General features: G+C 44.6%; 1 protein-coding gene across 3 annotated transcripts in view; it reads right to left on the bottom strand.

Annotated features, from left to right (window-relative positions):
- acat2 (acetyl-CoA acetyltransferase 2) overlaps window positions 1-17,144 on the bottom strand; it is a 94,318-nt gene that overhangs the window by 63,870 nt on the left and 13,304 nt on the right. For all 3 annotated transcript variants that reach the window (XM_068044742.1, XM_068044740.1, XM_068044741.1), the window contains exon 2: window positions 6,124-6,258. In XM_068044742.1, coding sequence (XP_067900843.1) covers window positions 6,124-6,258 — 135 coding nt within the window. The remainder of the gene's footprint in view (window positions 1-6,123; window positions 6,259-17,144) is intronic.

Genomic DNA, 17,144 nt, shown 5'->3' with positions numbered 1-17,144 from the left:
TTAAACCTGAGAAAACCTGGTGTGCTGGTTTCTTTGCTGCCATGTCCTGGTAGCCATACTCTGGGAATTTAACCACCCTTGCCGCATGCTGCCATCCCCTGGCTCAATCTTGATGGTTTCCCGCCGCCCTGGCAGAAACATTGCCTCCTTCCTGGCCTCCAAGTCTCCAACTAACGTGTCCAGGGTAACGTCACTAAAGCGGGGAGACCTACCCTTCATCTTGTGTGTCGTCCTCCCTCTCCCTCAGTGTCAAAATTGATTATTCAACAGCCTGTAGTGCTTTGCTGCAACTTCCCCTTTATAGGGACTGCACACCTTTAAAAAAGGAAGGCTGCCTGGAGCGCGTGGTTTATTTGCTTTTAATTATTTATTCATTCATTCCTCTGGGGACAGGAAATAGGAGTCAGGACTATTTCTGGGGCTGAACCTGCCCCCTGGGGGAAACAGTCACTTTTTGGAATTTTCACGGAGGTGCTCCCTTAATTGGTATTGAGACAGGTTCCCGGTATCATTAAGGGCGGCGGGAGACTCTTGAAGTTGAGGACCTATTATAGGCCTTCAAGCTTGAGATGAGCAGCAGGGTAAGTAGTTTCAACATGGAGGTACTCGCTGACCAACTGTTTTAAAAGCTTAAATAAAAAACAGACAAAGCAGCCAGGCCACTACTGTGGGGGGCGGCGCAGCGGTGGGGCGGTAGGCAAGTGCCTCTACAGGGTGGCCTTTAACTGAACCTGCAACCAGGCAGGCAAGGAGGGTCTGTAGGCCTGCCTGGAACACTAGTCCCCTGGCCTGCAGCAGGGTGCACTCCTCCAGGAAGTTAAACTGTCCCATCGCGTCAGAAAACTGGAGGCCGACTGGAAAATCCCAGTCGGCCTCCTTTAACTCTGGTTAACAAGGCTCTTAATGAGCCTATACTCAGCAGGTCTGGCAGCATCTGTGGAGAGAGAAGCAGAGTTAACGTTTCAGGTCAGTGACGAAATATATAAAAAAGAAAAAATGACTAAAAATAAAAGTAAAATGGGGGGCCCATCATGCTCTGAAATTATTGAACTCACAATTTCAGAGCATGACGGGCCCCCCATTTTACTTTTATTTTTAGTTATTTTTTCTTTTTTTTTTGTGTTTATTTTGTTTTATTTCATCTTAGTTTGTTCATTTTGCTTACCCACTGTTTTTTTTTTCCATGTTTGTACTTGCTGTTCAATTTTCAGTCCGTTAACACCCTATCTGTACTAATGCTTTGTCTTTCAACACACCATTAACATACTGTTTGCCTTTGCTCCATGACCTTCTGGTCAGCTATTCTGTGACCTTGTCCTATCTACACCTTCTTATTTGTTATCTCTTGCCCCACCCCCACTTTACTTGCTTATAACCTTTCACATTTCTAATATTTGCCAGTTCTGAAGAAGGGTCACTGACCTGAAACGTTAACTCTGCTTCTCTCTCCACAGATGCTACCAGACCTGCTGAGTATTTCCAGCATTTCTTCTTTTTATTTCAGATTTCCAGCATCCGCAGTATTTTGCTTTTATCTTAATGAGCCTAATTGGTTACCTGCCTCATAGGGGTGGGTAGCCCTGCCAGCCCGAAACCCACCTTGGCAAAAATGGCTGCCACCGGGAACGGGGTCAGGAAACAGGCACATCTGCTAGTGCCGGTATTTCCGGGCCTCGACCGCCTCCATTTCTGACCTTGGTGGGGTCTGAAAATCCAGCCCCTGGTCTTGGGTATTTTTGACTCCAAGATCATGTTAAATTTTTATCATTCTGTGATTATTGCTCCCAGAAGTGTTACAACTTTTGTACATTTTCTGGATCATTAACAAATAGATAAACATTACTTCTCGGCTTCATTCACGTACTGGGTCAAGAAGCGGTCATCACTACATCTACTAACTGATGCTAAACCACTTGGGTTTTCACATTTAATTGACCTCACATTAAAATAACTGGAAAGGCTCAAGAAACTTGGGATTTCCAGCCTGAAGGGAGGTGTTCAAGAGGTGATCTAATGGAGATATACAAGATTGTTAAGCATATAGAACTTTTAAAAAATTATTTTATGAGATGTGGGCGTTGCTGACAAGGCCAGCATTTGTTGCCCATGCCTAATTGCCCTTGAGAAGTTGGTGGTGAGCCGCCTTCTTGAACCGCTGCAGTCCATGTGGGATAGGTATACCCACAGTGCTGTTAGGAAGGGTGTTCCAGGTTTTTGACCCAGCAGCAGTGAAGGGATGGCGATATATTCCAAGTCAGGATGATGTTTGACTAGGAGGGGAAGGTGCAGGTAGTTGTGTTCCCATGTGTCTGTATGCTGCAGTGCATCTTGTAGATGGTACATACTGCTGCCACTGTGCGCTGGTGGTGAAGGGAGTGAATGTTTAAGGTGTTGGATTTGGGGGGGGGGCGGCGGGGGGGCCTTGCTGATCAATTTACTTTAAATTAACCTGTCGGAGCAGAACCAGATAATACAGCTTCAAACTAGTAAAAGGTAATTTTAGGGACAAATATCAGGAAATTCTTCTTCATAGAAATTGTGATCAACATGTTGAGTAAACTTCCACATAAAATAATGAAGGTGAAAACTCTGGAATCATTTGAGATGAGTGGATGCTAATATTGCAGCAGACAGCGGTGACCTGAGGCTCCAGAGCAGCAGCAGTATCAACAGCGAGAGCAGCAGCAGAGGTGGGGATATAAAGAGCGGATGGAGCAAATTCGAATCAAGAGTTCGAAAAAAATTCAAAGTGTGATGTCACAGGAAAGCAGGTAAGTGTTTTGTTGGTTAGTATTTTGTTTTTATTTCTCTCTAAACTAGGGCATTGGTTTAAACCAAGAGCCAGGAAAGTAAACATTTCAATCAAGGTAAGTAAAACAGCACGTGAATAAGAGTATTCAGCACAGAGCAGTATTAAATCATGAATGCGCAGCTGAGACCTGTTGCTTGCAATTCCTGCACCACGTGGGAACAGGATCATGTGTTTTGGGGGACGTGTGTAGGAAGTGTCTCCAGCTGCTTGAACTCAAGCTCAGGGTTTTCAAACTTGAGGGGCAGCTGTAATCACTGCGGAGCATCAGGAAGGCTCAGAGTTTCCTGGATCGTATGGATCGACAGCAGAAACTGAGGTCATACGGTCAGATTTTCAGGAGCTAGGGAGGAATTTCCGAAATGTGTTCAGGAGAACTTCCTTGACCAGTATGTTCTTGGTCCAATTAGGAAGTAGGCATTGTTGGATCTGGTGCTGGATCTGAACGAGGTGGGCCAAGTGAACCAAGTGTCTGTGGGAGAGCACTTGGATAAGAGTGATCATCATATCATAAGTGGCAAATGTAACACCCTTGTTCAAGAAAGGGTTTAAGGACATTCCTCGTAACTACAGGCTGGTCAGTTTAACATCAGTGGTGGGTGAGGTTTTAGAACAATAATCAGGGAAAATATTAACAGGCATTTGGAACTGTTTTACTTTATTAAGGACAGTGAGCACGGATTTGTAACAGGTAGATCCTGTTTGACTAAACTAATTTGACTTTTTTGATGAAGTAACAGAGAAGGTTGATGAATGCAGTGGATGTTGTCTATCTGGATTTTAACAAAGCGTTTGACAAAGTACCACCAAAAGGTTGGTTAACAAAATTGAGGCTCATGGAGTAGGAGGGTCAGTGTCAGCTTGGATTTTAAAAATTGGCTGCAGGATGGTAGACAGTCGTGTTCTGCATGGGTCATTGCTGGGACCACTGCCATATATATATATATATATATATATAAATAAATAAATGACTTGCATATTGGAATACAGAGTAAAATTTAAATATTTGCCAGTGATACCAAACTTGGAGGTGTGGCAAACAGTGAGGATGATATGAACCACCTGCAACAAGATCGGCAAGCTGAAAAGGCAGACAAGTGGCAGATGAAATTTAACACAGGTAAGTGTGAGGTGATGCATTTTGGCAGACGGGATAGGGAGGGGCAATATATACTTAATGGCATAGTTTCAAAGAGTGTATATGGTCAAAGGTGCTTGACGTTTTGGGCAAAAGATACATGCAGGTTGTGAGGAAGAACTTCTTTCACACAACGAATGGTAATGAGCCGGACCTTGCTGTCTACAATAGTGGTGGAAGCAGAGGTGATCAATGATTTCAAAAGGAAACTGGATAGACATTTGAGAGAAATAAACATGCAGGGCTACAGGGATAGAGCAGGGGAATGGGTGGGACTGGACTGCTCTACATAGAGCTGGCATGGACTCGATCGGCCGAATGGCCTCCTTCTGTGACATAATGACTGTATGACTCTATGAGAGTTAGTTTGTCACTAAATGGATGATGTAAGATGAACTGAATGATGTCCCTCACAGTAGTTACCTTGTGATGTAATCAGATCGACTGCAGTAAGGACGCACTTTTTCATGGGTTGCCCCATCTACTGTCAGAATGATGACTCATTGCTGCATCCTGCCAAACATAGCAGGGCTTTAGTCCTTTCATATGTTTGTGATTAAATCTAGCTTTCATATCTGTACCCACTTTCCAAATCCACCCAAAGTCAGCTGATAGTTGACCAGTGCTCTAAACATGGTCTGAAGTCAGACATGGAAAAGATATAACAGCATTAGAAAGAGTACATAGGAAGTTTACCAGGATGTTATTAGGGATGAGGGACTTCAGGAAAGGTTGGAAACGTTATGACTGTTCTACTTGGAACAGAGAAGATTAAGAGTTGATCTAATATGAACAAAAGAACAAAGAACAGTACAGCAAAGGAACAGGCCATTCGACCCTCCAAGCCTGCGCCGATCTTGATGCCTGCCTAAACTAAAACCTTCTGCACTTCCGGGGTCCGTATCCCTCTATTCCCATCCTATTCATGTATTTGTCAAGATGCCTCTTAAAGGTCTCTATGGTACCTGCTTCCACCACCTCCCCCGGCAACAAGTTCCAGGCACTCACCACCCTCTGTGTAAAGAACTTGCCTCGCACATCCCCTCTAAACTTTGCCCCTCGCACCTTAAACCTATGTCCCCTAGTAACTGACTCTTCCACCCTGGGAAAAAGCTTCTGACTATCCACTCTGTCCATGCCGCTCATAACTTTGTAAACCTCTATCATGTCGCCCCTCCACCTCCGTCGTTCCAGTGAAAACAATCCGAGTTTATCCAACCTCTCCTCATAGCTAATGCCATCCAGACCAGGCAACGTCCTGGTAAACCTCTTCTGTACCCTCTCCAAAGCCTCCACGTCCTTCTGGTAGTGTGGCGACCAGAATTGCACGCAATATTCTAAGTGTGGCCTAACTAAAGTTCTGTACAGCTGCAGCATGACTTGCCTATTTTTATACTCTATGATGACGAGAGATTTTGATAGAGTGAACAGGGGAAAAAAATCCCTCTGGTGAACATGTCAATAACTGGAGGTCATAGATTCAAAATCATTAGAAAAAGATCTGGAGGGAGGATGAGAATTTTTTTTCCACTCAGAGTTATCAGGATCTGGAATGCTCTACCTGAAAAAGTGGTGGAAATTGATTCCATAAATCATTTTAAAAGGGAGTTGGGCAGGTATTTGAGGATGAAGAACTTACAAGGTTATAGACAAAAAGCAGGAATGTGCAACTAAGCACAACTGCTCTTTCAAAGAGCCAGCACATGTATGATGGCTGAATGGCCTCCTTGAGTGCTGTCAGTTTCTATGATTCTATGAAAAATAGCTCATTCCTTAGGTACTAGACGTTACCCAATGCCTATGGGCCAAGAGCAAAAGGGAGGATATTGGTAAAAATTGCAAACGCTAAATTTCCATCAATTTATCTTTGCTGCTTAAAAACAATTTTAACACCTCATTATCCCCCAGTAGCTCAGCCTGTGCAGCATTAGCTGATCTCTGCCGTGGCTTGGGTAGGGGCAGTGCAATTAGCCTCAGCATCCTGCAGTTAAGGGGGCTAATTAAAGAAACAAAGTGACTCCTAACAATGCTACACTTCAAAAGTACTTAATTGGCTGTAAAGCATTTTGGGATATCCTGAGGACATCAAAGATGCATGATACATGCAAGTCTTTGTTTTGTTTCCTTCTTTGTGTGCAACCCTCACCTTTATGGCCACCCAATTACCATACTGTACCTGCAGTTAAAACCTGTCCTAAAATTACTTCAGACACGTCTTCTGGTTTGATGTTTGCTCTCTTCAGGACTTCTTTTATCACCACAGAAGCCAGGCCATGGGCAGTCAGGCATGATAAACTGCCACTGAAGGAACCTACATAGGCAAATAAATCCGTAAGATCAAAATTTATTAAGATACAAGATATACAATGTAAATAACCTAGATTTCCCAAGGAAACATTTATTAATAGGCACTTAGTTAATTTGCTGCTTCTTATTTGTTGGTTTGTTTTATTAAAATTCTGTGAGCCTGAAGGTGTGGAAAGGGCTGTTCTTAGCACTACTGCCTCTATTACCACCATTGGTAGACAAGTCCTAAATCAGAACACCAGGATTAGTTATCAGCAACTTGATATACATGGGAATGTGGCTCCAAGATAAACAGACTTAAGCAACTCACAAATACAAAAGCACAGATGGTAGGGTAGAATTTCTCCAGAGAATCCCCAATCTCTTGCCATAGCTTTGATGGAACCACTGCAGAAACAGTATAAACAGTTGTTTCCACCCATTTCCGCCCAAGTTACGGCAGATCAGAAGAACACCCACAGAAAATCAAGGCATCCCAGTAACTCAAAACAGAAAATGCTGGAAATATACAGCACAACTGTTAACAGTTTAGGGTCAGATCCTCTCCCAGAATTCACCAGAACCTGTTTACCAATCTACAATTTTAGCCCATTTTTTCTCTTTGCAAATGCTGACCGACCTTCTTGTGTGGAGATAGCAGAAGGGCTCATCATAATCTTCCAAACTTCCCGAGATATGGGGGGAAGGTGCAAGAGGATTGGAGTGCGACAAATATGCTATCCTTATTCAAGAAAAGGCATAAGGACATTCAGAGTAACCACAGGTTGGTCAGTTTACCAACAGTGGTGGGTAAGGTTTTAGAAACAATAATCAGGGAAAGTATCAACAGACAACAGAGGTTTGAGTTAATCAGAGGAGCCAGCACAGACTTGTAAAAGGTTTGACTAAGCTAACTGAATTTTTTGATGAAGTAACAGAGAATGCTGAGGAAGGGAATGCAATGGATGTTGTCGATATGGATTTTAAGATAGCGTTTGACAAAGTACCACATAAAAGGCCCATTGAGTCCATGCTGGCTCTCTTTGGAGCAATCCAGTCAGTCCCACTCCCCCGCTCAATCCCCGTAGCTCTGCAAGTTTATTTCCTTCAAGTGCCCATCCAATTTCCATTTGAAATCACTGTTTCTCCCCGTGTCCACCATCCATGTGGGCAGCGAGATCCAGGGCATTACCACCCACTGCCTAAAAAAGTTCCTCCTCATATTCCCCCTGCATCTCTTGCCCAAAACCTTCAATCTGTGTCCCCTAGTCCTTGTACCATCAGTTAATGGGAATAGTTTTTCCTTGTCTAACTTATCTATGACTGTCATAATCTTCTACACCTCAATTAAATCTCCCCTCAATCTCCTTTGCTCTAAAGAGAACAATCCCAACTTTTCCAACCTAACCTTGTAACTAAACTCCCTCATTCCTGCAACCATTCTGGTAAATCTTCTCTGCACCCTCTCAAAGAACGCAGGGCGGCACAGTGGCGCAGTGGTTAGCACCGCAGCCTCACAGCTCCAGCAACCCGGGTTCAATTCTGGGTACTGCCTGTGTGGAGTTTGCAAGTTCTCCCTGTGTCTGCGTGGGTTTCCTCCGGGTGCTCCGGTTTCCTCCCACATGCCAAAGACTTGCAGGTTGATAGGAAAATTGGTCATTAGCAATTGCTCCGAGTATAGGTAGGTGGTAGGGAAATATAGGGACAGGCGGGGATGTGGTAGGAATATGGAATTAGTGTAGGATTAGTATAAATGGGTGGTTGATGGTCGGCACAGACTCGGTGTGCCGAAGGGCCTGTTTCAGTGCTGTATCTCTAAACTAAACATCACAGGAACAGGCCATTCGGCCCTCCAAGCCTGCACCTATCTTGATGCCTGTCTAAACTAAAACCTTCTGCACTTCCGGGGTCCATATCCCTCTATTCCCATCCTATTCATATATTTGTCACTATCGTAACTACTTCCACCCCCTCCCCCGGCAGCAAGTTCCAGGCACTCACCACCCTCTGTGTAAAAAACTTGCCTCGCACATCCCCTCTAAACTTTGCCCCTCGCACCTTAAACCTATGTCCCCTAGTACGTGACTCTTACACCCTGGGAAAAAGCTTCTGACTATCCACTCTGTCCATGCCATTCATAACTTTGTAAACCTCTATCATGTCGCCCCTCCACCTCCGTAGTTCCAGTGAAAACAATCCGAGCTAATCCAACCTCTCCTCATAGCTAATACCCTCCAGACCAGGCAACATCCTGGTAAACCTCTTCTGTACCCTCTCCAAAGCCTCCACATCCTTCTGGCAGTGTGGCGACCAGAATTGTAACGCAATATTCCAAGTGTGGCCTAAGGTTCTGTACAGCTGCAGCATGACTTGCCAATTTTTATACTCTATGCCCCGACCGATGAAGGCAAGCATGCCGTATGCCTTCTTGACTACCTTATCCACCTGCGTTGCCACTTTCAGTGATCTTTGGACCTGTACGCCCACATCTCTTTGCCTGTCAATACCCCTAAGGGTTCTGCCATTTACTGTATACTTCCCACCTGTATTAGACCTTCCAAAATGCATTACCTCACATTTGTCCGGATTAAACTCCATCTGCCATTTCTCCGCCCAAGTCTCCAACCGATCTATATCCTGCTGTATCCTCTGACAATCCTCAACACTATCCGCAACTCCACCAACCTTTGTGTCGTCCGCAAACTTACTAATCAGACCAGCTACATTTTCCTCCAAATCATTTATATCGACTACAAACGGCAAAGGTCCCAACATTGCTCCCTGCGGAACACCACTAGTCACATCCCTCCATTCAGAAAAGCATCCTTCCACTGTTACCCTCTGTCTTCTATGACCGAGCCAGTTCTGTATCCATCTTGCCAGCTCAACTCTGATCCCGTGTGACTTCGCCTTTTGTACCAGTCTGCCATGCGGGACCTTGTCAAAGGCTTTACTGAAGCCCATGTAGACAACATCCACTGCCCTTCCTTCATCAATCATCTTCGTCACTTCCTCAAAAAACTCGATCAACTTAGTGAGACACGACCTCCCCTTCACAAAACCATGCTGCCTCTTGCTAATAAGTCCATTTGTTTCCAAGGATCCTCACATCCTTCCTAAAGACTGGTGACCAGAAATAAAGAACAAAGAACAAAGAAAATTACAGCACAGGAACAGGCCCTTCAGCCCTCCAAGCCTGCGCCGATCCAGATCCTCTATCTAAACATGACGCCTATTTTTTAAGGGTCTGTATCAATTTACTTCATGCCCATTCATGTATCTGTCTAGATACATCTTGAAAGACGCTATCGTGCCCCCGTCTACCACCTCCGCTGGCAACGCGTTCCAGGCACCCACCACCCTCTGCGTAAAGAACTTTCCACGCATATCCCCCCTAAACTTTTCCCCTCTCATTTTGAACTCGTGACCCCTAGTAATTGAATCCCCCACTCTGGGAAAAAGCTTCTTGCTATCCAACCTGTCTATACCTCTCATGATTTTGTACACCTCAATCAGGTCCCCCCTCAACCTCCGTCTTTCTAATGAAAATAATCCTAATCTACTCAACCTCTCTTCATAGCTAGCGCCCTCCAGACCAGGCAACATCCTGGTGAACCTCCTCTGCACCCTCTCCAAAGCATCCACATCCTTTTGGTAATGTGGCGACCAGAACTGCATGCAGTATTCCAAATGTGGCCGAACCAAAGTCCTATACAACTGTAACATGACCTGCCAACTCTTATACTCAATACCCCGTCCGATGAAGGAAAGCATGTCGTATGCCTTCTTGACCACTCTATTGACCTGCGTTGCCACCTTCAGGGAACAATGGACCTGAACACCCAAATCTCTCTGTACATCAATTTCCCCCAGGACTTTTCCATTTACTGTATAGTTCACTCTTGAATTGGATCTTCCAAAATGCATCACCTCGCATTTGCCCTGATTGAACTCCATCTGCCATTTCTCTGCCCAACTCTCCAATCTATTTATATTCTGCTGTATTCTCTGACAGTCCCCTTCACTATCTGCTACTCCACCAATCTTAGTGTCATCTGCAAACTTGCTAATCAGACCACCTATACTTTCCTCCAAATCATTTATGTATATCACAAACAACAGTGGTCCCAGCACAGATCCCTGTGGAACACCACTGGTCACACGTCTCCATTTTGAGAAACTCCCTTCCACTGCTACTCTGTCTCCTGTTGCCCAGCCAGTTCTTTATCCATCTAGCTAGTACACCTTGGACCCCATGCGCCTTCACTTTCTCCATCAGCCTACCATGGGGAACCTTATCGAACGCCTTACTGAAGTCCATGTATATGACATCTACAGCCCTTCCCTCATCAATCAACTTTGTCACTTCCTCAAAGAATTCTATTAAGTTGGTAAGACATGACCTTCCCTGCACAAAACCATGTTGCCTATCACTGATAAGCCCATTTTCTTCCAAATGGGAATAGATCCTATCCCTCAGTAACTTCTCCAGCAGCTTCCCTACCACTGACGTCAGGGTCACCAGTCTATAATTACCTGGATTATCCCTGCTACCCTTCTTAAACAAGGGGACAACATTAGCAATTCTCCAGTCCTCCGGGACCTCACCCGTGTTTAAGGATGTTGCAAAGATATCTGTTAAGGCCCCAGCTATTTCCTCTCTCGCTTCCCACAGTAACCTGGGATAGATCCCATCCGGACCTGGGGACTTGTCCACCTTAATGCCTTTTAGAATACCCAACACTTCCTCCCTCCTTATGCCGACTTGACCTAGAGTAATCAAACATCTGTTCCTAACCTCAACATCCTTCATGTCCCTCTCCTCGGTGAATACCGATGCAAAGTACTCGTTTAGAATCTCACCCATTTTCTCTGACTCCACGCATAACTTTTCTCCTTTGTCCTTGAGTGGGCCAATCCTTTCTCTAGTTACCCTCTTGCTCCTTATATATGAATAAAAGGCTTTGGGATTTTCCTTAACCCTGTTTGCTAAAGATATTTCATGACCCCTTTTAGCCCTCTTAATTCCTCGTTTCAGATTGGTCCTCCATTCCCGATATTCTTTCAAAGCTTCGTCTTTCTTCAGCCACCTAGACCTTATGTATGCTTCCTTTTTCCTCTTAGCTAGTCTCACAATTTCACCTGTCATCCATGGTTCCCTAATCTTTCCATTTCTATCCCTCATTTTCACAGGAACATGTCTTTCTTGCACGCTAATCAACCGCTCTTTAAAAGCCTCCCACATATCACATGTGGATTTACCTTCAAACAGCTGCTCCCAATCTACATTCCCCAGCTCCTGCCGAATTTTGGTATAGTTGGCCTTCCCCCAATTTAGCACTCTTCCTTTAGGATCACTCTCGTCTTTGTCCATGAGTATTTTAAAGCTTACGGAATCGTGATCACTATTCCCAAGTTGGACTATTTACATACTGCTCTAGAAAACCCTCCTGGATGCTCCTGACAAATTCTGCTCCATCTAGACCTCTAACACTAAGTGAATCCCAGTCAATGTTGGGAAAATTAAAATCTCCTATCACCTCCACCCTGTTGCTCCTACACCTTTCCATAATCTGTTTACATATTTGTACCTCTATCTCACGCTCGCTGTTGGGAGGCCTGTAGTACAGCCCCAACATTGTTACCGCACCCTTCCTATTTCTGAGTTCTGCCCATATTGCCTCACTGCTCGAGTCCTCCATAGTGCCCTCCTTCAGCACAGCTGTGATATCCTCTTTGACCAGTAATGCAACTCCTCCACCCCTTTTACCTCCCTCTCTATCCCGCCTGAAGCATCGATATCCTGGGATATTTAGTTGCCAATCATGCCCTTCCCTCAACCAAGTCTCAGTAATAGCAATATCATACTCCCAGGTACTAATCCAAGCCCTAAGTTCATCTGCCTTACCTACTACACTTCTTGCATTAAAACAAATGCACCTCAGACCACCACTCCCTTTGCGTTCATCATCTGCTCCCTGCCTACTCTTCCCCTTAGTCACGCTGACTTCATTATCTAGTTCCTTACAGTCTTTCGTTACTACCTCCTTACTGTCCACTGACCTCCTCATTTGGTTCCCATCCCCCTGCCACATTAGTTTAAACCCTCCCCAACAGCATTAGCAAAAGCACTCCCAAGGACATTGGTTCCAGTCCGGCCCAGGTGTAGACTGTCCAATTTGTAATAGTCCCACCTCCCCCAGAACCGGTCCCAATGTCCCAAAAATCTGAACCCCTCCTTCCTGCACCATCTCTCAAGCCACGCATTCATCCTGACTATTCTTTCATTTCTACTCTGACTATCACGTGGCACTGGTAGCAATCCTGAGATTACTACCTCTGAGGTCCTACTTTTTAAACTTGGCTCCTAACTCCCTAAATTCTGCTTGTAGGACCTCATCCCGTTTTTTACCTACATCATTGGTGCCTATGTGCACAATGACAACTGGCTGTTCACCCTCCCCCTTCAGAATGTTCTGCAGCCGATCTGAGACATCCCTGACCCGTGCACCTGGGAGGCAACATACCATTCGGGAGCCTCGTTTTCGACCACAGAACCGCCTATCTACTCCCCTTACAATCGAATCCCCGATGACTATAGCCCTTCCACTCTTTTTCCCGCCCTTCCAAACAGCAGAGCCAGCAACAGTGCCATGAACCTGGCTACTGCTGCCTTCCCCTGGTGAGCCATCTTCCTTAACAGTATCCAAAACGGTATACTTGTTTTGGAGGGAGATGACCGCAGGGGACTCCTGCGCTGCCTTCCTGCTCTTTCTCTGCCTTTTGGTCACCCATTCCCTTTCTCCCTCAGCAATCCTAATCTGCGGTGTGACCAATTCACTAAACGTGCTATCCACGACCTCCTCAGCATCGCGCATGCTCCAAAGTGAGTCCATCCGCAGCTCCAGAGCCGTCATGCGGTCTAACAAGAGCTGCAGCTGGACACACTTCCTGCACGTGAAGGAGTCAGGGACATCAGCCGTGTCCCTGAGCTCCCACATTGAGCAAAAGGAGCATGACACGGGTCTGAGATCTCCTGCCATTTTTAATCTTAAGCTTAACTTAGTTAAATGAAAAAGGAACGAAAAGTTTTTACCAATCACACAATAAAAAAAAAAGAGAAATACAAAAAGCCTTACCTTATCTACACACCACCGAGTCCTTTTTTTTTGGTTAGAGGAGGAGGGCGGGTGGGAGCCACTACCTGTGTAGTGTCTCGGCTTCAGAAACAGCCCAAATATATAGGGTTTTACTTACCCAGCAGCCCCCTGGTCTCCGTCGAAAACAAAAGGAAATTAAGTTTACTTTGAAACTGACCTTCCCAGCTGATCACTCGCTCGCACTCTCTGCTCCTGAATAAGCTGCTGCAATGAAAGAATGGACACAATACTCCAGTTGGGACCTAACCATAGCTTTATAAAGGTTCAGCATAACTTCCCTGCTTATGTATTCAATGCCTCTATTTATGAAGCCCAAGATCCCAAATGCTTTCCTAACCACTCTCTCCCTATGTCCTGCCACCTTCAAAGATTGATGCACATGCACCCCCAGTCCCACCGTTCCAGCACACACTTTAGAATTGTGCCTTTAGGTATATATTGCCTTTCCCCATTCATTCTGCCAAAATTTACCACCTCACACTTGTCAGTATTAAACTCCATCTGCCACCTGTCCACCCATTCTGCTAGCCTATCTATGTCCTGTTGCAGGTGGTTCATATCATCCTCACTGTTTGCCACACCTCCATGTTTGGTGTCATCCAGAAATTTTGAAATTCCAATCTGTATTCCAAGATTCAAGTAATTTATATGGAGCAAAAAAAGCAGTGGTCCTAGCACTGACCCTTGGGAAACATCTCTGTCTACCATCATCCAGTCTGAAAAACAAGCATTTACCATGACTTGCTGCTTTCTGTCCTTACGCAAAAAATTTTTTTAATCCAGTTGGGCACTGTCCCACCTATTCCATGAAACTCAATTTTGCTAACCAGCCTTTTATGTGGTACTTTATCCATCGCTTTCTTAAAATCCATATAGACAACATCCACCACATTCCTTCATCAACGTTCTCTGTTACTTCATCAAAAAAATTCAATTAGATTAGTCATGCATGATCTTCCTTTTACAAATCCAGACTGGCTGTCCTTAATTAACTCAAACCTCTCCAAGTGTCTGCTGATTTTTTCCCCGATTATTGTTTCTAAAACCTTACCCACCACTGATGTTAAACTAGGTGGCCTGTAGTTGCCTGGACTGTCCTTACACCCTTTCTTGTATAAGGGTATCACATTTCCACTCTCCAATCCTCTGGCACCTCACCCCTCCAGGAAGATGATGGCTAGCTCTTCTGCTACCCCCACCCCCATGTCATTTAGCAACCTGGGATGCAAGCCATCCAGACTAGATGACTAATCTACCCTAAACATAGCCAGTCTTTTCAGTATCTCCCCCTCTCAATTTTTACCCTATCCACTGCCTCTACACTCTCCGCTTCTACCGAAATTTTGTCAGATTCCTTTTCCTTAGTGAGCACTGATACAAAGTATCATTAAATATATTAGTCTCGCCCTGTGCCTCTAAGCATATATTACCCTCTGTCTCTAATAGGCCGCACTCCACCAATTACTATTTACATGCCGGTAGAAGATTTTTGGGTTCCCTTTTATGTTGATTGCCATTCCATTCCCATGTTCTCCCTTTGCCAGTCTTATTTTCCTCTTCACCTCCCCTCTCAACTTATTGTATTTCGTCTGGTTCTCACTTGAACAATTCACCTGATATGCATCATACACCCTCTTTTTTTATTTCATCATAATCTCTATGCCCCTCAGGATCTAAGGAGCCCAATTTTTGGTTTCCTTATCTTTTGCCTTTGTTGGAATGTACCTAATCTGTACCTGAAGCATCTCTTCCTTAAAGATAACCCATTGTTCTGTTACAGTTTTTCCTGATCAGCTTTATCCTGGCTGGATCCCTTCTCATCGCATTGAAAATTAACCCTCTTCCAATCTGTACGTTCTACCTTATTTCATTCTTCATTCTTTTCTGCATTATGAGTCTAAACTTTATGATATGATGATCACTCTTACCCAAGTGCTCCTCGACAGACACTTGGTCCACTTGGCCCACTTCATTCCCCAGCAATAGATCCAGCAATGCCTCCTTTCTAGTTGGGCTGAGAACATACTGATCAAGGAAGTTCTCCTGAACACATTTCAGAAATTCCTACCCCTCCTTATCCTTTACTCTAGAATTATCCAAATTGATAATAGGGGAATTAAAGTCCCCCAATGTCACCACTCTTGCATTTCTCTGAGATTACCCTAGAGCTTAGCTCCTCTATCTCTCACTATTTGGAGACCTATAGAATACCCCTTGTAGCATGATCATACGCTTTTTGCTTCTCAACTCGAACCAAATGGATTCTGTCCTCACCCTTTCAAGGACAACCTCCCTTTCCAACAATGCAATGTCTTCTTAAATCAGTACTGCCACCCCATCTCCTTTTTTACTTCTCTATCTTTTCTGAACACTTTACATCTTTGTATATTAAGCACCCAGTACTGGCCCTTTTTAAGCCACGTTTCTGTTTTCGCCAATGCACCATATTCCCATACTGCTATTTGTGCGTGCAGCTCACCATCTTTATTCACCACACTTTGTGCATTTACACACAAGTATTGTAATTCTGTCTTTGCATTCTTTGTAGTCCTCCTCAGTCCACTCCCATCTAATACGGAACTACTCCCCTCTCTGGTTCAGCCCAACACACTCCCCAGAAATGTTGGGGAACACAGGGTTTAGTGAGAGGGAGGAACTGAAGGAAATCAGTATTAGTAGAGAAATGGTGTTGGGGAAATTGATGGGATTGAAGGCTGATAAATCCCCAGGGCCTGATAATCTACATCCCAGAGTACTTAAGGAAGTGGCCCTAGAAATAGTGGATGCATTGGTGGTCAACTTCCAAGATTCTATAGACTCTGGAACAGTTCCTACAGATTGGAGGATAGCAAATGTAACCCCACTATTTAAAAAGGGAGGTAGAGAGAAAGCAGGGAATTATAGACCAAGTCAGCCTGATGTCGGTAGTGGGGAAAATTCTAGAGTCCATTATCAAAGATTTTATAGCGGAGCACTTGGAGCACAGTGGTAGAATCAGACAGAGTTAGCATGGATTTACAAAAGGGAAATCATGCTTGACAAATCTACTAGAATTCTTTTTCCCAGAGTGGGGGATTCAATTACTAGGGGTCACAAGTTCAAAGTGAGAGGGGGGATATGCGTGGAAAGTTCTTTACGCAGAGGGTGGTGGGTGCCTGGAACGCGTTGCCAGCGGAGGTGGTAGACGGGGGCACGATAGCGTCTTTTAAGATGTATCTAGACAGATACATGAATGGGCATGAAGCAAAGAGATACAGACCCTTAGAAAATAGGCGACAGGTTTAGATAGAGGATCTGGATCGGCGCAGGCTTGGAGGGCCTGTTCCTGTGCTGTAATTTTCTTTGTTCTTTTTGTTCTTTAACTAGTAGAGCTGATGAGGGACAACCAGTGGATGTAGTTTATTTGGACTTTCAGAAGGCTTTCGACAAAGTCCCACATAAGAGATTAGCATGTAAAGTTAAAGCGCATGGGATTGGGGGGTAGTGTATTACGATGGATAGAAAATTGGTTGGCAGACAGGAAACCAAGAGTAGGAATAAACTGGTCTTTTTCCATATGGCAGGCAATGACTAGTGGAGTACCGCAGGGATCTGTGCTAGGACCCCAGCTATTCACAATATGTATTAATGATTTAGATGAGGGAACTAAATGTAATATCTCCAAATTTGCAGATGACAAAACTGGGTGGGAGGGTGAGTTGTGAGGAGGATGCAGAGAGGCTTCAGGGTGATTTGGACAAGTTGAGTCAGA

Source organism: Heterodontus francisci, chromosome 13 (genome assembly GCF_036365525.1).
Source record: "Heterodontus francisci isolate sHetFra1 chromosome 13, sHetFra1.hap1, whole genome shotgun sequence".
Lineage (NCBI taxonomy): Eukaryota > Metazoa > Chordata > Chondrichthyes > Heterodontiformes > Heterodontidae > Heterodontus > Heterodontus francisci.
The sequence above is the reverse complement of the archived record's forward strand: the minus strand, read 5'-3'. Positions and strand labels throughout refer to the sequence as shown.